At 40.8% G+C, this 23,159-nt stretch overlaps 1 protein-coding gene across 2 annotated transcripts in view; it reads right to left on the bottom strand.

Annotated features, from left to right (window-relative positions):
* STAG1 (STAG1 cohesin complex component) overlaps positions 1-23,159 on the bottom strand; it is a 144,186-nt gene that overhangs the window by 50,888 nt on the left and 70,139 nt on the right. For both annotated transcript variants that reach the window (XM_075570324.1, XM_075570325.1), the window contains exons 2-7: positions 9,905-10,035; positions 7,297-7,429; positions 5,621-5,785; positions 4,558-4,654; positions 3,214-3,290; positions 1,340-1,544 (exon numbers count right to left, since the gene is read on the bottom strand). In XM_075570324.1, coding sequence (XP_075426439.1) covers positions 1,340-1,544; positions 3,214-3,290; positions 4,558-4,654; positions 5,621-5,785; positions 7,297-7,429; positions 9,905-9,933 — 706 coding nt within the window. In that variant the 5' untranslated portion in view covers positions 9,934-10,035. The remainder of the gene's footprint in view (positions 1-1,339; positions 1,545-3,213; positions 3,291-4,557; positions 4,655-5,620; positions 5,786-7,296; positions 7,430-9,904; positions 10,036-23,159) is intronic.

The raw sequence follows: 23,159 nt of genomic DNA, 5'->3' as shown, positions 1-23,159 counted from the left end.
TAGAGTGCTAGTGTCTCAATTTTGTACCTCAGAATATTTGTAGTTAATTTACATATCACTCGTATTTCTCAGAGTTATGCTCCAATTCACTTTATATATTTGAAACAATTATCATTTAAGAATTAAGACATTTACTGCTCATTCACTGCTATCACCACTAGGGGTACTAGAGTGCACACTCATCTGGGATCTTTCCAGTGGTGGGATACATTTTTTTAACAACAGGTTCTAACCGTTTAACAGCATCTCCCAGCACTTATTTCCCTTCTCAAAATGGCCATACGGCGTCACGGCGCCACGTTGCCATGACAACAGGGCACGCGTAATGTCATGTCTCGTTGCTCTAACAGACGTCACGTGATGAGTAAGTCACGCGTCGTTCCCGTTGGCATGGCAACGCGGCGCCACACAGCCATATTGAGAGGATTTGCAGGGAAATTCTGTCAGACGCACGTCCGCCGCGTGAATTAAGGTAACAGAATTAAGCACCGGTTCGGCAAACTTGTGAAATGTTAGTAACAGGTTTGCACGAACCGGCAGAATCCCACCACTGGATCTTTCTCTTTTCTTTGCCAAAACAATCAGACAGGTGGACAGAGCCAAATCCATTCAATTCAGATGCGGACCCCCTGCGATTGGCTGCCTTGGACCATATCCAATCCCTCCCATATTTAGAGGTAATTATTAGTGCTATTCTCGTCGTTACTGTTAAATTAGTTAAAGGTCTCAATTGCAAAATTAACAACCATTGGTAGAAAAAAAAAAAAAAGCGGTCTAATGGTGTATAGAGAACATTGCAATACATTTGGGATAATCAGTGAGGGGCTCCAGAGTCATCTACCAAGAGGTGAAAATTTGGTGCATCTAAGTTGTAAAAGATTAATTACTTCCCACTACTGCTTATAACTTTAACGGAAACTTTAAATGGGAACGGCAAGTGGAAACAAGCACATTACACATTCAAATACAGTAATAGACTGGGTCTCCGGAGCCGAATTGTGCTATTTTTAGCTCCAAAGACACTTCCTACAGAAGCCAGTGTGCCGGTACCGTCCCCTTCAGGGTAAACAAAATGGTGTAATCCATTGCAGCTTCTTCGCTGTGTCACACGGCAGATTTAAGTTACCAGGAAGCAACTGTGATACTTTTGCCGGGACGTATCTCTGGAACCAGCAGGTCCCCAGAGCTGAAATTAATACCATTCAGCTCCAGGGACCCAGATGGGGGTTAATAAGGGCAACTGCTGCTTTAACCTGAACTTTGATCAGACAATGAATGGATTACTATGAAACTGCTGCTTGCAAAAACTTGAAGGTATTGATTTAAGAAGTCAACTCACCGGCCAATGTGCTGGTATGTCTGAAAGCTCGGACCTGAGAGTCAGACAGACCGGTCAGCAAGGAAATGACCGTGTCCATCATGTACTCATCGTAGATTATGCTGTATTGGCATTGCCGGATCAACACACCGATGAACTCGCAGAAGTTACTGCGGAACTTTTTCCACTGAGGACCAGGCATAGTGAGAGGGTAATCACCGCTATCCTGCAGGCAAAACAAACCACACAGATCATAATAAAACCCAAAATATTGTTTCCACCAAAATAAGGATATCCGTGTAATGTTAAAAAAATAAAAAAATAAAAAAAAACAGCAATGTTTCTGTGCAGTTATTTTTTTTTTAAATGTCCAAATGTCTCAATCATATTGCTGAATTAGATCTGCCAAAGAACATGCTCACGCTTCAGTTTAGTTATGTTAAAAAGTGACATAAGACCGTTCTTTCCACGTGCCAGAACGGCCGCGGCATTAAAGTGTCACAGCCACTCAGACATCACAGGACCAACCCCGTGATTGCGGTGTCACTGATTACTGAACGTAAGGAGTCCCTCTTGTGTTCCTCTGTTGGCCACATTGCGTTCAGAGTTCAAAAGGTGTGCAGAACCCATCTCCCCTATAAAACGAGTAAATGGCATGTGGCTCCTGGAGTGCCACACCCCATAACGTGGTAGCTACTTCAAGTGTCATTCAAAGGGTTAACCGTTTTACAGCCAGACAGGCCTGCAGGGTAAATGGTGATGGTCGCCTGAATATTGGGAGGACTAATTGGGAACCAACAAAATGTGCGAGCACTACAACTCAAGCATGACTGCTAGCTGCCAGAAGTCAAAACCAACCTGAAAGTGATATTTATGGAAATCATGAAAAGCAGGGAGATGGAGAATTCGCTACAGAGATTTTCTGCATAGAAAACAATGTTGGGGTTCGGGGTACACACTCCTACTCCCCCCCAAACCCCATCACAAGATTTATGTACTTCTACATGTAAATCGGCGTCCATTTACATGCCATATAAAATTGATAGTAGAGACAAGGATTGTATTAACGGTGCTAAGATACCTTACGGTTCAGTACAATGGGAGCCTAATTTCATGATAAACACACCTGCATAGCTTGATAATGTATGGGTGGTCCCCTTGTACAACGGTGATATTACAGGAAAATCAGCAAAAGTTCAAAGAAGGGACTGATCACAGCAAGTGATAGGGCTGGAGGCAGGTAACCAATAAAAAAAGTATTTCATTAAACAGCATAACAGCAGACAGATACAGGGTCCTCTGACACATCAGAGGACCCTGTATCTGTCTGCTGTTATATTAAATACTTTTTTATTGGTTACCTGCCTCCAGCCCTATCACTTGCTGTGATCAGTCCCTTCTTTGAACTTTTGCTGCACTTACCTGGACTGAAGCACGCCTCACCGGGATCCAGCTGACTTCGTGAGTTTATTTATTTATTTTACATGGAACTTCCTTCGGTTGCCAGTGTGCTTCTCACATCCCTCCAGCCGTCCAGACTGCCGGGCAGAGGTATGTGCTTTCATCCTGGGTGAGTGTTTGGTTTCCCTTCACTTACCCCTGTTAGCACAGTTAGACCCCCCCCCTCATTGGTCTTATCTTATGGGGCTTTAATAGGAGTGAGATTGGCTTCATTTACACACTTCATTGTGCACCTGGATTGATTTGTCATTTCATGCTACATGGATTCTGGATTTGTTTAACATATTCCTATACCACATAGTGACGTTTGTAGCACCAGTTAGGGGATTGTCCCCTATTCCCCTATGCTCCATTACAGGAAAATCACACTATTACAATGCAATTTCTAGCCCTTGGAAAAGGTTGCAATGAACATAGTAGCTTGGTTCTCTTACCTCATCAAACTCCTCTGTCATTTTCCGGATTATTTCTGCATTTTGCATGTTTCGAAACATTTCAATTCTGACAGTACCTACATAAAAAATAAAAAAAATATTAGAAACTGAAGTTCATGTTAAGCTTCCTTATTAAGGATTTTTTAACTACCTTTACTGGACAGGGGGGCATGCTATGCAAATCATGAAAGTTGCTGACTTCTGGCAGCAAAAGGGTTAATAGATGGAGCAGTGTTTACATCTTTGTTCTCAGAGTTTACAACAACATGGCTCTTTGGATATCAATATACTGAAATTAGCTCAAATTATCCCAACGCCTCTGGCATTGCATCGCTTGAGAAATGAGCAAGGGGTTTGCATATCTGCATGAGTAAGGAAGCACGTCTTAAAAAGGTACAAAATCAGACTACTGAGGTAGGCAAGTAGCTCCGGAAACAAGGGGTCCCGAAGCTGAAATTAATGGGGTTCAGCTCCGGAGACCCTCTGCATTCAATCCTGTGTTAAAGAAATAAAAACAGCACGAAATTTCTCATTTAAAGCAGCAGTTCAAGCTGTCGTTTTTTAAAGTCATTCTTTCCCCCCATTCAATATGTGCATCAATACAATCTGCACACTGACAAGTGATTAGCTAAGTCGCTGATCAATCCATTCTCCTGTGATCGATCGACAAAGATTTGGCTTGAGAGTTCACTGAATCACTGTCGGTGCTGCAGAAGAGTACCCAAGATGCAAAGTTCTGTGTGGAAGATCACGTGACCAGGCAGGCACTAGATACAATTGGTGCACTGCAAGAAAGAGTGCAAAACGAGTGTGCCAGTGCCTGTCTCAGAAGAGGATGTGACATTAACATGGTTGCTATAGAAACAAAAATTATTGTTACATTAGAATACATTAAAAATGTCTTCACAATTTATTTATTTTGATAGTATAGAACTGATTTTAAAAAAAAATGTAGGCTTGAACTGTAGCTTTAAGCAGCAGCACTTTTATAACAAACATTGGCAGCTTGGCCAAAGAAAATGCTTAGTGACAAGTCGCACAAAATGTCAACCTTTCTGCTGTCAGCATTCTAGTTCAGTCCCACTCTTCTACAGAGATTTCCTCTATTGCTGGCTGATAAGAAAACACAGATAGTGGGACTGAATGTATGGTGCAAAGGTGACAATATTTTGCCAGTAAGCATGCCAAAAGTTTGGTTTGTAAGGAGAACAAAGCTGCCACGATTCAATATTAACTCTCCCATATCAAACTACCTATTTACAAAATGTGTACAAGTTCCTCAAAGTCTAAGAGGCGATATAAAAAAGGTTGAACTACAGCGCTGGAATAAAATATCTACATTACCTTTACATCCTGAACACTGGATGAAAAAGTTTATTAAATCCAAAAGTGCAATGTCTCTGTCTTGTTTATAGGATTCGATCCAGTCGTCAACTACAGACTGTAGAGAGAGATCGGTAATGAGGCATCCGTTTTAAACTCATTAAAGCCATCTAATAATGTAGTAATAACAATTAACATCCTTTCAATTACCATACATACATCAGAATGACATTACTATTATTCTAATGTGGACCCCAAACGTAATAAGGCTCGTCTGTTATAATTGTTGGCTATTGGTTCTTTCACAATTGATTTAGAGAGAGAAAAAAAAAAAAAAAAGATTAAACATGGGGGAGATGAATAAAATGTGCAGTAGAGGGAATGCACTTAAAACCAATACATTGGATTTTCTATTTTCAGTTACACTTTGTACTTGGCACTGATGCATTCATTGGTCCTTCTGTGCATAAATAAATGCAATACATTTAGGTAGGCTCACCTGACCCTTTTGAGCTATGATGGAATACTTAATGGGCTGCCAGCAATAGAGTACCGCCTATATTTGCATAATCATGATCCTTAATGGTGTGCATGCGAAAGTTTTTTTTTTCCTGAAATGAATGTATAAAAAAAAAAAACTCCTCAGTCTAGGAAAAGGGGCCTCGTGAGGGAATTTCAATCCTGCCAGCTAAAACTGCATCCAATCTGATTATGCACCTGTACACTTATTTATGTAAAGCCGTCAGCTTCAAGACGACAAACACACTGATAATTATGACACTCACTGCAACCCTCCATGCCCTCTAAACATATACAAATACAGAAGATCAAATGCCAATGTGTCTCTAAATAGCAAGTGAATGTACTTGTACGGAAAACACAGATATATACACCAACATTTTCAAAATAGTCCCACAAATCTGAATAGGTACATTGAGGAAGCAGACAAATATTTGCATTCAACATCAAGTGAGTGGCCAGAGGTTACAGATCACCACATATTTACACACTCTTAAAACCCACTAGATGTGCTGTGGCTAAAAACTCAAAGCCCAAGAAAAAAAAAAGTAACTCGCTGATTTACCTGCATGGCACTCTTTCCCATTTTCACCACTTCAAACAAAGTGACAGGATACCCTTCACCGTTCTGCTGAGGAAGCCCATTTGCTCTCCCCCGGCCACCACCTCTAGCCCCCGCCTCTCCACGGCTCTTCTCACCGGGCGCCTTCCGGGGTTTCTTGTTGGCAGACTGTGGAAGGGCAATAAACACCCACAAGGTCAACCGGAATTCTCGGTCTCTCTGTTCCATGCTCATTCACCAATTAGACACAGTTATGTACAAGCCATTTTTGTTTCCAACATCTGTAGGTCAACAGACAAGATGACAGATTCCAACAAGGGCTAAATATGAAGCCATTCCTAAAAGGGCAGCTGCCTGTGGGGCCAAGAAAACTAATCGTAAGCAATAAGTTTGGAAGGTGAAATTTAAGCGATTGGTGCTTTCAAAATAAAAATAAAAAATACAGTCCACAGAAAAGCTCAGAGGAATGGAAGGACAATTGTTTCAAGTTTTTTTTTAACAAACTAACATTAATTTCATGGAGATATCTGCAATAGTTATGTTTATTTATTTTTAATAAAAGGTAATGTCTAACACCATTCTTTACTCTGTTTTAGAACTACAACTATGAACTCCGTTGAACTGGTTCAATGGAGAGGGAATTCTCATTTGTGGTGACTGTGGGATAAGCAGCGGGTTTAAAAGAGAGCCGTTTGCCTCCTGGATAAATAGGGATTGTTACAGGCCCTGCTGTGGTTTGGAGATTAAATGACAAAAGGATTTTCTGGTAAATTTTAACTGAAGATCACGCTCAACAAGAGGCCTTTTATGCATGTTTTAAAAAAATAAAAATAAAAAAAACAACAACACCATGCACATACCAAAATGGACCAGCAAGCAAAAACAATTTCCCCATTTTTTAGAGAGAAAAAAATGGCTGCAAAAGTTTAGTAAATGTATAGGACCTCATGCTCATCCATGAATGCAAACAGAAAAAAAATGTAGTTTAGTTATATGTAGCCAACAGTATTAATGTGAAAACTGCTAGAATTTCAGCATCAGCACGTAACAGGAGGATGGACATTTGAGTACAGAAATATAATGACTGGAAGTAACAAAAGTACGGTACTACAAATGCAATATTATTCATCACAAAACCAAATGTGAATATGCTATTTTTTCCCTAGCAGGCGCAATACAGCTCAACCCCCTTAGAACGCTGTGCTTGGGGTCCAAAGAATCACATCGCGTTATAAGCGGATCGCGTTAGAAATAATGTACAATTATATGCATTGTACAATAAAATATTTAAGATACCAATAATCGTGTTGTAAAGTATTCATAAATAAGAAAATTGGGAGCCACACTTGCATCGCCTTATAAGCGGATCCGCGTTGTAACGGATCGCGTTATAACGGGGTTGAGCTGTATTAGGAAACCAAGCAGCCAGAGTTCAACGATTGTCTACTAAAACAAGCAATTCTTTTTGCCTTATCCAGTGTTCCTCACTCGTCGACATTACCAAGGGGGAGAGAGGAAGCAGAACTAGGGGGTGTGGAACCATCATTCCATTGTTAGTGGGGAACAATTTGTCACGTGCGCAAATACAATAACCGTGCTTTCCCATGAGAATCAGGAGCCTTGTAGCTCGCAACACAAAAGGGATGGAAAATAAATATATATAAATATCAGGCACATACTGGTGGCCTTCCTGGGCGACCTCTTTTCCTCTTGCCTTTAACTTCAATATCTTCCACCATGTCACTGCTTATATCAGTGGTGACCACTGTTGTCATGTCCGAATGTGCTGTTGAACTTTCATTCGTAGAATCCCTACAAAAAACACATTGAATACAACTCAATTTTGTAAAATACCGCTCGCTTACACTGTAGCAAAATACAAACAGGAGTACACAATTCTATGATTTTACATATCAGGACATAATCATATGTTCCTTAGCAGGTCTTAAAATTAGGTAATTACAACCTCAGATAAACAACAACACATGACATATTACACTGTGTCATGATTTAACAAAAATAAAGCCAAAATGGAGAAGCCATGTGTGAAAAACCCAGTATACCTTATGATTCAATAGATTGTATAACCACCTTTATCAGCAATAACTTGAAGTAATCGTTTTCTGTATGACTATCAGTCTCTCACATCGTTGTGGAGGAATTTTGGCCCACTCTTCTTTACAATGTTGCTTCCGTACATTGAGGTTTGTGGGCATTTGTTTATGCACAGCTCTCTTAAGGTCCAGCCACAGCATTTCAATCGGGTTGAGGTATGGACTTTGACTGGGCCATTGCAACACCTTGATTCTTTTCTGTTTCAGCCATTCTGTTGTAGATTTGCTGGTGTGCTTGGGATCATTGTCCTGTTGCATGACCCAATTTCGGCCAAGCTTTAGCTGTCGGACAGATGGCCTCATATTTGACTCTAGAATACTTTGGTATACAGAGGAGTTCATGGTCGACTCAATGACTGCAAGGTTCCCAGATCCTGTGGCTGCAAAACAAGCCCAAATCATCACCCCTCCACCACAGTGCTTGACAGTTGGTATGAGCTGTTTGTGCTGATATGCTGTGTTTGGTTTTCGCCAAACGTGGCGCTGTGCATTAAGGCCAAAAATATCCACTTTGGTCTCGTCTGTCCAAAGGATATTGTTCCAGAAGTTGTGGTTTGTTCAGATCAACTTTGCAAACCTAAGTCGTGCTGCCATGTTCTTTTTAGAGAGAAGAGGCTTTCTCCTGGCAACCCTTCCAAACAAACCATACTTGTTCAGTCTTTTTCTAATTGTACTGTCATGAACTTCAACATTTAACATGCTAACTGAGGCCGGTAGAGTCTGAGATGTAACTCTTGGGTTTTTTGCAATTTCTTGAGCATTGCACGGTCTGACCTTGCTGAGACGTCCACTCCTGGGAAGATTGGCAAACGTCTTGAATGTTTTCCACTTTTGAACAATCTTTCTCACTCTAGAATGATGGACTTTAAATTGTTTGGAAATGGCCTTATAACCCTTCCCAGATTGATGGGCAGCAACAATTGTTTCTCTAAGATCATTGCTGATGTCTTTCCTCCTTAGGATTGTGTTAACACACACCTGAATGCTCCAGATCAGCAAACTGCTAAAACGTCGGCATTTATAGTGGTGGTCACATTGCTGATGATCAATCAATGGCATTTCATTAGCAGCATTTGTCTGCTACTCAGAATCTTAATTCCTATCGAAGCAGTAAGGGTGTACTTCGTTTTTCACACATGGCTTCTCCATTTTGGCTTTATTTTTGTTAAATAAATCATGACAGTGTAATATGTCATGTGTTGTTGTTCATCTGAGGTTGTATTTACCTAATTTTAAGACCTGCTAAGGAACAGATGATTGTTATGTCCCGATATGTACAACCATAGAATTCAAAGAGGGTGTACTTTCTTTTTCACACAACTGTGTGTACACACACACATGTGTACACACACACACACACACACACACACACACGTGTGTACACACACACACACACACACACACACGTGTACACACACACACACACACACACGTGTACACACACACACACACACACACACACGTGTACACACACACACACACGTGTACACACACACACGTGTACACACACGTGTACACACACACACACACGTGTACACACACACACACACACACACACACACACCTCTAATGGCAGTGGCATGTTTAATGGGTTGAATGTGATATTGAAATGTGTATATCAGATATGTATGGCATTTTTATTTATCCATAGCAATCAAATGTTTTAGTGCTGGTTTGTGATCTTTTTCTAATGTTTTCTGTAATAAAAGACTGTCAGCTGCTGTGCATACAGTGAAATTTGCCTTTGTTTTGTATGAACAAATATTTTAGCCAGAGAGGTAAAGATGAACAATAATTACCAGATGAAACTAGAATTACATGCACGCATAATTTGTTATATATACAGTTAGCTAATAAGTGAAAAGGTTACTTTAAGGGAGATTGAATCCTGGTTAGAAAGTCAATTACACTGAGGAGTTATTTAAAAACTACTGCTATGTTAGCCTGCACCTTTTAACATAACTATGATTGAAAGCAAAGTATGGTCTGTATGTGCCTGGAAGCAAGTGATGAGAAAGCTAAACATTTCATGCAGCAGTAAACATTCCATTCCAACATTCATGGTCCTAAAACCAAGACAACATAAATAACCATCAATCAACCTACATACAACTTCAATAAGGTTTACATGTGATTGCCGAACAACCCGTTAATAATTCACTCCCACACTTACTGTAAGACGGACAACTCCGAAGTGATCATTTTAGCTGTACTTTCTCACAAGGTTAATGACGTTGGTTTCTCAGTGATGCCTCGCTCTGTAAGCTTACCATAGGTACATTTATAGGAGTCTCAGTGATAAACCTGCGGAAATAGAACATTCCACAAAATAAGGGCAAACAATGTAGAAATTAAACGAAAGAGAAATATACCGCGTACCAAATAGTGTCTCCTTCGTGATTATTAAAGTTATGTCCAATAAAATCAACATATAAAAAATGAAATACAATTTATATAAACCGTTATAGTGATAAATAAAAATAGGTGATATTGTGTCTAGTACAAATTGGTGACAAAAAACATCCTCATTGGCTAGTAGGAAAACAAGAAGAAAACAGCGCAAAAATCTCAAAGTGTAGCATTTATTATATCAAATGAGTGTTCATCAGCAGGTAAGTGTTACACGTACATGAAAGGTGACATTTATGGGCATGACATTCTATGGACCTATTACAATATTGTACATTTATAGAAAGAAAAAGGCAACAAGATGCAGTAAATTTATGACATGTTCTTCCATTAAAGTATACAGAAAAATAAACGTACAAAAAGGATGATTAGCCTGTTACATAAATATACACATTACAGTTTCTACATACAATAGCTAAGAAAATTAAAAGTTTAAAATATATATCTACATGCACAGTATAAGTACAATGTACAATGAATGCTAATCTCAAATTATGGGTGTTAGTATAAACAACTGCGATACTATAAAGATGGCAGAACTTGTAGATAACATTCCTATGAACACATTCCAATACTTTAATATTATTGTGCCATCAATCTGCATATCAATTTGTTATACACTGGAATCTAATAATCCAAGTCATTCGACTGCAAAACGGACAATATTGGGGCAAAAAATAGCACTGGATTCAGTCAAGAAAATAAATTCCATGGAAAGAAACAGGATATTTTCTTTTGACCACTCTGGTGTAGGAATTAAATTGCATCTGTTGCATTAATTTAGAAAATTACGCACCACTGCATGCTTCTTTCTGTCGGTCACCATATGATTGTCTAGAAAGTCCCTAATAAATATGCAACTTTATATTGAGAAAAGAGCAAATCAAATTCCTATTAAACGCAGCAGTTCAAGCAATATCTTACGTGTTTTTTATTTTTAAATAAATCAGTTCTGTACTGAGAAAATACTTCAGGCATTTAAAAAAAAAATAATTTTAAAAAGTTTCTCATGTATTATAATGTAACAAGCATTTTCGGTTCCTATAGCAACCTTTTAGTCACATCCCCTTCCTCTTCTGAAACCGGCTCTGGCACACCCCTTTGAGCCCTGCCCTCTTCCTAGCAGTAAACCAATTGTATCTAGTGACTGCCTGGTCACATGATCGTCCCTACAGAACTTTGCATCTTGGGTCCTCTTATGCTGCACTGACAACCATTTAATGAACCCCCGAGCCGAATCTTTGCTGATTGATTGGCAACTTAATCACTTGTCTGTGTGTAGATTGTAGTAATGCACATATTGAATAGAATATTTTTATTTATTTTTAACGGCAGCTTGAACTGCTGCTTTAAGAATAAACTATACAATTAAACAAGGCATTTTAGACATCTTGATTGTGCCAGCCAATTAGAAAACATGAAGTGTTACCAAACCAAATATTTTCATTGAGTTTTGGCCTACAACATTTCTTTAGACACCAACTTCCCAGACTTAAATTTTATTTCTGGATTGTACCGTAAATTGCTGTTTCAAAGCTACGTGACAATCCTCCATTTAAAATGCCCATAATAACTTTTACTCTTTCAAGTGTAAACTCGGATAACAGATATTTGAACTTCAGGCTCTAATGTGCAGGCAACCTCGTCTATATGATTAATTTATATTATACAGACTGCATTCAACCGAATTCCACTGTAAGCGAGCAGTTTAAGTGCCCCGGTTTTGCCAAAACTTTAGCAATAATGCACAATGGCCCATGCCAAGTGGTTTTTAAAAATGCATGACAAACTGGTCGACTTGGGGGATTAAGGATATCTAGAATCAAAACACTAACAGGGATTACATTTTTACTACCTTGGCTGACAGCCAAAACACTACTCAGTAGGTAGTTAAAGCTGTCTCCCCACTGCTTGGGAAGCACCCTTCATTTAAATGGAGCTGATCTCTACTCCAGCCTGGGAAATATAGCTTTATTGAATAGGGGGCCAAAAGGGTTGCTCATCCATCAGGCTGATTGTTTCTCAGATCTTTAAAGGGCCTGTATTAGATTTGCTTTAAATGTCTCAGCCATTACTAATTTACCTGCCAGACATCACTGTAAATGCTACCAATGCAAAAAAAAACAAAAAATGTTTGCGAATGATAAACAAATTAGATATTTTTTTGGCTTCACACCCAAACAAGGTTTTGAACCCAACACCTTGGTGCTGGAAAGCTCTGTATATTAGTACATTGACACCCCACTGTTAGAACATCTTCAGCATAGTATAATCTCACGCTAGGGTTCTGCTAATAAGATTTATATGTAGAGCATCCACATTTCGGCAGTGGGTCGGAAGCTGGTTTCACGGTGGAGCACCAACAAATGTGTGTATTATTGGATGCAAATGTATACCAATATCCATATCAAGATGTAGAACTCCTAATGTACATGTGTATCTGGGGTTTATTCATATTTGTTTTAGGTATTACTGTATACTTGGTGTCTAATGAATACAGTCAGTTCAAACACTTCATTGGTGCCTAATGAAGTTTGTATCTGACTGGAGAAGAAAATTCCATTCATCTGTTCTCTAAATGGCTATGATACAGATGATTACTACTGGTTTAGGAAACCACACTAACAATTTAGTTTAAACATTCTCATATTTTCTGTTTTGAGTTAAAAATACTTCTATGGGAGTATTGTAATCACATGAAGTCTATGCTTATCAACCTTTTCAGAAACATGGAACCCTATAAAAGGCTTCTGCTTCACTGGGATGACAATCTGCATGTTCTATGTATTACAATTCACATCTAAAGCATTGATAGCTTATTATAATTGAGATGCATGGTAAATAAGTTTGTTAAAACAGATATAGTTGGTTGGCCATAGAGTCACTTTTTCAAGAGAATATATAAGTATTTTACTGTGTATTTAGGTCATATTGGATGTAGCATTGGGCGTCTCTGTTGCTTGTTGGCCATAGATATACAAGAACGTCCTCTGCTGATGCTCCTGGGGGGTCCCGGACAAACGTGAATCTAGCATAAAAATGTTTGAGCTGGGCTCAATGAGATGTACCTGGGATGCCTGGACCAAATACAAAGAAATTTAAAATCACATCACCCTCCTCCAAACTCGCCCCACTTTTCAATATTCCTAATTTCCCCCCCAGGTTGTGACTCCAAACAATTCGACCAATTTAAAGTTAACATCAGGACAACAGCCGATTCACTACAAAAAGGAAAGAGTCTTAACTTCCATGAGCTTCGGATAAAATACAACGCAACAGATCTTCACATGTTTAAATACCTCCAAAACTAGAATTCCCCCACTCACAAATTTCGAAACACTTTGCAGAAGAGGCATATATCAGAAAAGCTTGATCACAAAAATGTATAATGGTATAGAGGCTTCAGTTGATTTCCCCAACCACAATTATATGCTCAAATGGGCGACCAACCTAAATTCGGATATTGATAGATGATTGGGATATCTGGGAGTTTCCAGCAAAAACCTCCATATGTACCATAATCAAGGAAAACATTTATAAGATCTTATTTCATTGGTACCTCACGCCAAGCAGACAAACAAATTTACCCTGCAGTGTCTGATTTGTGCTGGAGGGGTTGTGGATAGAGAGGTGATATGGCCCACATTTGGTGGACATGCCTGGCTATTCAGAAATATTGGTCCACTATCCAAGCTATTATCGAAGACACAGAGCTATCAATCCCCATTTGACTCACCGATTTACCTGCTCACAAAACCAGTGGAACTTATCAGCCGCCCTCTGAAGTGTCTAATCTCATTTATACTGATTGTGGCCAGGAGCGCTGTTGCGATCTCCTGCAAAAGAATAGCCCCCACTCTAGACAAAACAGTAGAGATAAGAATAAATGAGGTGATGCTGATGGAAAAAATGACTGCTTTCTTGAAACATTCCACTGACTATTATAAAATGTGGGACCCGTGGTTAGGGCATTAAGTAGCTTTGATATTAATTGGCTTGGAAAATTGGTTCAACCCTAGCTGAGGATATAGACTTAAAGAACCCAAAGCTACGTCAGATCGGTAACAGGAAAACCTACCCGACATAGATCCGGCATGGTAGAGTTCTTAAAAGTAAGTGCGGAGATGGGGGTTGGAGGCCTCACTTCCCCCACCCTCTCTTTGTCTCTCTTATCGGTTTCCACCCCAACTACTTTCAACATGGTGTAAATACTGAACAGTACTAGTTGGGTCTCTTTCTACCAACTGAACTATTGTCTATATCAGGGGAGGGCTGCGCTTAAAGAGGCCCCGCGCTATTCCCCAAAGCATTTAAATTAAAGCCCGGGTACACGCAAGGCCTCTGTGTCTCTTACCTTGACCCCGATGCCTTGCTATGGTGACGTGGCGTCAAATGATGCCGCGGGTCATGTGACGCGAACCCCACGGTGTCATTTGACGCTGTAGGCAGGTAGGGGAGGGGGAGCGAACATGGAGGCAGTGCTGGCAGGGGGCGCAGTGCCAAAAGATTGCTTACCCTTGGTCTACATAATTGCAGATATTATAACCAGGCTAATACTCCTCTTCTGTTACCCATGTGAGCGATCACAAGTACTAGAGGGGGACCGCAGTGCCACAGCCCAACGGCAATCGTGATCGCTCAGCCACAGATGACAAGGGGGAGTCAAGAGTTGTCTGTGCGTTTTTCACATTTGTAACGCACTACAAACCTGGGGATTATGTTTAATTTCTTGACATTAAGTTACTTAATAAAAAATTCTGAACAACATCCAAAATAGATTAGGGATTTCGGTTTTAACCGAAGAACACACAAAAACCCACCAATAACTGATCTTTTGGCCCTTTCGTTAAAACAGACTTAAAAAAAAAAAAAAAAAAGAGAGAGAGAGCGAGAGAAAAGTAAATGAAGCATAATTTCCTATAGAGATTCAACTCTTGTAGCGGCTCAGCCATAGGTCAGTGTTTGGCAACAGTGGTTGCTAGGAACCCCGGGGCTCCCTGGACATCCCTAAAGGTTTCCCTGCAATTTTCATTAGAAAATTGTACAAAATACATAAGAATTTACAATGTATCTGATTTGACACGCTATCAGAGGTTCCTTACAATGCATTTGACACGCTATTAGACCGGGTTGGGGATCCTCAATCACAAAATGATAGGGTTCCTTAACTAAAAAAAAGTTGAACTCCTGGGTCAGATACAGGTCAGATAAAAAATAAAAAAAAATAAAAAGTCATCCTGGTTAGGGGTATGGAAACAGGAAAAAAAGTGCACTGAAAAAGCAAATTTAATTCAGTCAATTTTTCATTGTTAATCCTGATACACAGATTTTTTTGTGGAAATAAAATAAACACAAAACCAGAGCAAGAAAGCCTCGGAAACCAGAATTCTTAATCATAATGATGACATCTCTATAGTGCCTGAATAATTACAGTTAACAAAACAATGAAGTACTGTATTTAACCTAAAGCATGGCCCTTCTCCTTGCCACTAGGTGGCTAAATATCACAGATTAATTTAAAGTTTGACTTGTTCAAAAAACAAAATCCTCAAATGAACTCTGATTGCTAGAACTGTTGTCTAATGCAGGTTTACATAGCCTACAGGACACCCATTGTTTATAAAACTTTCGTATACTTTTTTTTAGTTAAACAGCAAGCTGCACTTAGTGCCGGTGACGTCGCCTGAAAACAAAAGCATTGCCGCCATCGCATGTGCTTATAGTAAGCGCGACGTGACTGAGCGACGCGAATTCTTGAAGCCGATAAAACTTGATTTTTCAGAGGCTGTCGCCACATGTGACCGCCTCTGAACCAATCAATGGCCAGGTTGCCAGCGACGTCACCGAAAATTAAATTATAACTTTCGCGGGTGGCGATGGGTAATGTCACCTGTCGCCCACACTATAAGCGCGGCCTAAGTAGCTCAACAAGAGAGAATAGGAAATATCGTGTTAATAAATACATTAAAGCAGAAAACCGTGAAATATGTTTAACTAAATCAGTTCTGTAGTATTGGATAAGTCAGCGGTGCGCAAACTGTGGGGCGCGACCCCCAGGGGGGGCGCGACACTGCCGACTGGGGGCGCGGGGTTTACAGAGGCCCCGCGCGCTTCCCGAAGGCACTTAAATTAAGTGCCGGGGGAGCTGCAGGGCCTCTGTAAACCTAACTTACCGTGGCTCCGGCGGCTTCCTCCCTGCGGCGCCATGGCAATGCGGCGTCAAAATGACGCTGCGAGGTCATGTGACGTCACGTTGCTATGGCAACGTGACGTCATTACGCCGGAGCGCGGGTAAGTTGGGGTTGGGGGGGGGCGCGGGAGTGAGGGGGGGGGGCGCAGGGAAAAAAGTTTGCGCCCCCCTGGGATAAGTGACTTTTTATTCAACTCTTAATGACATTTTTTTAATCAGTTTCCATATACTGAGCATCCTTTGATTTCTATAGCAGGTTTTAGCACACCTCGCAAGCAGTGCAATATATTTTGCAACGCTTTCCTGTTTGTGATAATTTGTTGCCAATATTCCCAGCAGTTTGAGCTGCAAACTAACATTTAGATAATGTTACCTTATCTAGCTTTGTAGCGGCTGAATTACACTGACTGAAAGATTGATTGTAACTGAAAGGCAGGCATTTAGTAAAGTCTAGGAAGCAGGAGCTTTGCTGATCGATCACAGGAGAACGAATCGATCGGCAGGTTAGATCATTTTCAATGAAGGTAATCAAAGAATGCATATATTAAACATGAGGTAGGTCGCATCGAAACGTTTAAAAAAAATGCCTCCTCCCCATCACCACCCCAAAGCCCTAGCTGTGGAGAAGGGTATATTCCCAGACTTGCGGTGATGGCCTAATCTCTATGTTACAAAAACCTGGGTGGGTGCAGGAAGTATTGCAGCTTTTAACAGCTGTTAATATTGACATCTAGGGCAATGCCCTGAAAGAACTACTCCGCAAACAGAGGAAGATTATTCTCCATTATTGCTGTGGCCATTAAATCAAGTACAAAAATGGTCTTCTAAAAGTTTAATCTTTCATGGAAATAAAAGAACAAGCTCTCTGCAAGCTGCATAATCAACTGTTCATATTAAATCAAAATAAGTTACGCTTATAGAACATTGGAGGTTAAGCAAAATAAACCAATTAGCAGCACTTCAAAATTAATATATCTGAATGATAATGTCTGGGGTTTTGTCCTGTACCGTTCCCCCATGGACATTATGTTCTCTCAAAATAAATACAATTAGAGCCTCAGATTTTTTTTTCTTTTGTACTGTATGTGTAAACATGGTCATTGACAAGACTAGAAATAGATCACATTTTTCATAACAATGCTTTTAATTTCTTTGCTTTTCAAAATGACTAAAATCAGCCATACAAAAAGATTTGGGAGAAAAATACTGTTTTGGGTAAAGAAGTGCCATCATAATTTTTCACTTAACATACTGTAGGCACAAACAGACCTATTACAATGCAATAGAATTAAATTCAGTGCAAAACATTAACAACGCCTCTTGCTCCAATTTAGCACATAAAATGGCCTTACATATTCAATAGCAGTCAAACTTTACACATTTCATAATATTAATGGAGATGGGAACATAATTGAATCAGTAATGAAAATTTAATGAGCAAACACCAGATGACTAGAAAATGTCCAAGCATATAATTTTGCACAAGGCCCAGTTTAGTTACTAAATATTACCACAAAGGCCATAATGACTAGATATTCATTAAACTTTTTATGAAAAATGTTTTCATGATAGGCTCAAGATTCATAGTAATGTGCTAGGCTCACACAAAAAAGTTCAGCTTTTGTACAGGTCTAAAATCAACTTGTCAAGTCCAGAACACAGAGGGTGAAAAATACAAAAAGGCCAAATACAGGATCGACATGCAGCTAGTGGCACATATTTTACATATTTTCCTAAAAATGTAGGTCAAAGCCTTAAATGCACATTATAAAGTAGTATTTATTGTATTCCAAAATAGGCACAAAATTATCAAATATTCTCTTAAAAACAATTTTAACCTAACTGCTGGCTAGAAATAGACACACCACGCATCACGCATCACGCATCCCGCATCCCCCATCCCCCATCCCCCATCCCCCTCCCAGTATTATTATGGTCCCAAGAGTACAAGGAAAAAAGGCCTCAGAAGCTCGAGCTTGGAGCAATGAAATGCACGTGGTCCACTTGGTTAAAGAACAGAGGGAAATATGGCCTAACTTCATCCCCCTCCCAACTCACCCCCATACTCGGGAACCCAGAATTCCCTCCTGGGTGGTCCCTAACCCAGTTTGGTCAATTCCAGGACCTAGACATTAGCATGGTTGCGGATCTGCTGGAGAATGACGAAGCTCTGTCCTTCCAAGAGCTCAAAACTAAATTTAAAGCCCCCAATCTCCCCATATTCAAATTCCTACAGATAAGGCATTTCCTTGGAGCTCTATCCCCGACCTCGAAATTCCCCCCGCAGACCAGATTTGAGTCCCTCTGTCGAATAAGAGAATACCAGAAAGGACTAATTTCGGAAATCTACAGAATAACCGAGACCTCCCTCCCCCCACCCACCCATACCTACATGCAAAACTGGTGTGCAGACCTCAACACACCAATAGACCTTGAGGACTGGGAGGACGTCTGGGAAGCAGCTTCCAAAACTTCAATATGTACCGTCACAAAAGAAAACATCTACAAAATACTATTTCAGTGGTACCTGACCCCGAGTAGACTGAGCCAGATTTTCCCCGGCACGGATGACCTGTGTTGGAGAGGATGTGGTCAAAAGGGTGACATGGCCCATATTTGGTGGCCATGTCCGGAGATCCAGAAGTTCTGGGCTAGAATCCAAAGACTCCTGGACGATACCCTAGGTCTGGAGATCCCCCTGGACCCCCTGACATACGTGCTGGGCAAACCAATAGAGGATCTCTCAGCCCCCATGACCAGGCTGACCTCCGCTATACTAACGGCGGCGAGATGCTCAGTTGCGGCGGCCTGGAAGCAAGTAAAGGCACCCTCAAGGAGGACAGTAGTGAATAGGATAAACATGGTTATGAATATGGAAAGACTCACGGCCATGCTGAAACAAAAAATGCCCCAATTTTACAACACGTGGGAGCCCTGGCCCAACTCAGGAGCCCTACCCCTGCCACAGGTTCTAGCCAACAACTAAACAACCATAGCTTGGGAACGATCGGAGAGACCCCCTATCCCTTCCCCCCCCTCCCCTTCTTGTCGTCCCCACCTATCTTCCCACCCTCTGTCCCCCCCTCTTTTTCAACTACATAATCAGGAAAAGGATTTATTGAGACATCCGACATACTCAACAGTCATGTGCCAATGACTTCGACGCACAGTGTTTTGACCTGATTGTAACCACTGTTTGTATTCTTTATATATGTCTCCAATAAAGGAAAAAAAGATTGGGGGGAAAAAAAAAAAATACAATTTTAACACCCCACTTCATGATAAGTGGTAAATAAAAGTTATTTAAAGTGTAGCTGAATGTTAAAATCCCGGTGCCTGCTCCCTGCACCTTAGGCATCAAATTAGATATTTAAAACCAGAGAGAACATGAAACACAGACAGAGCCCAGTGCTACATCCATTGAAACAAATACACGGTACAGTGTGTGTGTGTGTGTGTGCGCGCGTGTGTGTGTGTGCATAAGACCATTTTATTCAAAAGATATCGAGCGAGAGAAATAGAGAGAGATCGAGCGAGCGAACGAAATAGAGAGAGAAAGGAAGAAAGAGAGAGAAAGAAAGAGAGAGAGAGAAAGAGAGAGAGAAAGAGAGATATATATCTTTTGAATAAAATGGTCTTTTAGTTTAACTCTTTGGCCAAAGTGTCGTAAGCCCTTGAGCCCCGCCAAGGCAGACCACGTCTCAAGGGTCCCAACACTAATATAAATTCTTAATAACCTGTACATTACCAGGAAGAATGATTTATAATACTGTAAATCTGTCAAAATTAGTTAAACTAAAAGACCATTTTATTCAAAAGATATCTATATATCTATATCTATATATAGGCACTGTACCGTGTATTTGTGTCAATGGATGTAGCACTGGGCTTTGTCTGTGTTTCATGTTCTGTCTCTGGTTTTAAATATATATTGCCATTCTCAGTAGCACTCCTCTTTGACATACATACGTACATACGTTGTGGTTATTTTGGGGGTTCAATATGAGCTTATAGGGGTTCTGTATGTTCATCAAATTAGATAGTTGGCTCTATGGGGTGAGGACTCGTTGGGCCAGCAACATTCTTTGTACAGTCCTGTGTACATGATCAACGAGAAAACAAAAACAACAACAAAAAGCGGAGGTTATTTTCCTTCCCCCCTTTCTTTATTTCTACCAGCTGTTCCTGTAAGTGCTATGAGTTCTTATCACCGCTTCTGGACACCGTTGTTGTCTGTGAAGAAATAACTCCCCCGGGGTAACCCAAATATCGGACTTCCTCCTGCAACCAAAGTTTAAATTTATGTACATCTTTGTGAAATGATTGTGCAATGTAATCTATTGCCTAAAGGTATCAAAAGACTACACGAAAGCTAAAAAAAAAAAAGGTGTAGCTTGTTTTATTCCCAGGTGAATCAGGAGCTCCCAAACCAACAGAGAAAAAGACTTAATTAGCATCTACATCAGCAGAAATATTCTTAGCCAATTGTACACATCTAGAGATTTCACAATGTTGTCTCCTGAATTCCTCCCATAGGCTTGGTCCCGGGCGCTGCGGGGACAAGAGCCGCCCCTCAATGGGGCCGGGGCAGCGCGCTCTGTTTTTCCTGCAGACAGGAAAATTGTGAGCATTACTAGCACGGAGCATTAGGCCACACCCCCGGCAGCTTAGCCAATGAGGGCTAACCTGCTGGGGACGTCAAGGCCGCGCCCCCCGTCACTCCTCCCCACCTTACTGCTGACTGGTGAACTGCTGCATGCGCCGTCAGCCTGGCAGGCGCACGTGCAGCGCAGACAGCAGGGCCGTAGCCCAAGACTGTGTGACATGCTGGTTCTAACCAATACCTTAAACATACAAAACTATGGTACGGTTCTGTGCATCATTTGTAAAATGAAATTTTTTTTTTTTAATTAATTAATTTTTTTAATGCTGGAAAAAACTTACTGCATTGCTTACTAGAATACCCAGTTACTGAGCATTATTGCATCACAGCAGATTTATCAAGGCACAAGCAACTAAAAACCTGAATGCGTATTTGTATGTGCCCTACAATTTACAAAACCAATGAGTATATTGCCTTGAAAATGTATTTTTATAGACAGCCTTCATAGATTGACATTTTTTTACTAAATACATTAAAAAAAAAAGCCATCGTTTATCTTCTACAGTGATTATCATGTAGAAAGGAACTATTTTCAGAGGTGGGCGCATGCGTGATGCGAACGCAGCCATTAAATGAGAGCTCCATGTGCGACCAGGCTATTAACGATTCAAAACCGGCTCCAGACCTCTTGAAAAGCAGTGACAAATCAGTACAGCAGGCAAACTGAATACCCCATGCACATCAAAATGACAAAAGGAAAGATGAAATCTGTAGCCGAGGCAGCAGTCTTCTTCCTTTCGAGAGAAGGGACCCGCAACTACTGCAGCCATTTTGGGGAGGGCGAGTCAGAGAACTCCAGCACCACAACCTGTCCCCACTCAACACAGCAGAACATATAGATCTAAAGTTAAACATAAAAGCCATGTTTCATCCTCAAATGAAAGTCGCCTTATAGAAAAATATAGAGATCTCTGCACTATGGGCAAGGACAGATGCCCTAGAGACTAAGACGGTTAACCTCATAGGGGAATATAAATCTCGTCCAAGCTGTTAAACAGTCCCAGGAACTAAATTAACAGCGAGAGGAATGTATACTTTTATAATCGTATGAGGAATAATGTGCGGATCCATGGAATCCTATTGACCAAATGAGACCAAAGTTTTGAGTGTCTCTCTGCTATATCATCCTGGATGGACCTCCGCCGACTTAAAAAACTTAACATGTCAAAAACAGAGCTCGTCATATTTCATCCCAAACCTGGCTCTACTACCTCCTTCCACATTACTGTTGTAACTACTGTCGTACACCAGTGGCATAAGCACGCTGCCTAGGAGTAACACACAACTCCTCTCTCACATTCTCCTCTTGCATTCAAAAGATATCTAAAACATGTCCCTTTTTCCTCCGCAATATTACAAAGATATGCCCTTTCCTGTTTCTCGACTGCTAAAAACGGACACAGGCCCTCATTCTCGCCCGTTTCGATTACTGTAACATCCTGCTGTCTGACCTTCCTGCCTCTCACCTGTCCCCACCACAATCTACCCTAAATGCTGCTGCCAGAATCACGCTACTATTTCCGAAATCTGTCTCCGTCTCCCTGCTGAAATTCCTCTCCTTGCTTCCTATCCAATCCCGCATCACACACTCAATTCTCTCTCAATACCCGACTAGCACCATCCCTATCCACCTTTAAGACCTCATTGGGCGAACCGCTCACGTGTCCTGCCCGTCGCTCTGAGAAATCAGTTTCAACCGATACCTCGTGCAACAGGCACCCCCTCCTGCTGCCACACGCCTGCTCTATAGGCGCGATCAATGCCTTAAGGCAATGTGATCGCGCCGCACGTGGACGCCTCCGTCTTCAGCAGCATGGACAATACCTTAAAAGTAAGAGACCTATTATATTTGAAGGTTCAACTCTAGAGATCTATCCTGATCTCTCTCTCTCTCTCATTACCCTGGCTCACAGGAAGGAGCTACGGTCCTTCACTTTGCAACTGCGAACCAGCTAAATTAAAGATCATTGGGGCTTCCCCTTTCGCTGGTCTGGTTAAGGTAAAGCCTTAATGGCAAGGAACTTGCATAAGGTAGAGGAGGTTCTGAAAAACATATGCCTAAAGCAGAAGTCAGCGAATCAGAACAAAGAGAGGACGGGATCGCCCCCTACACTTGAGAACCTGGGATCAAGCTTGAAGAGTAAAAATGGAAAGGTTTATTCCATG

This window comes from Ascaphus truei, chromosome 14 (assembly GCF_040206685.1).
Source record: "Ascaphus truei isolate aAscTru1 chromosome 14, aAscTru1.hap1, whole genome shotgun sequence".
NCBI lineage: Eukaryota > Metazoa > Chordata > Amphibia > Anura > Ascaphidae > Ascaphus > Ascaphus truei.
This window is presented reverse-complemented; position numbering and strand designations above follow the sequence as displayed.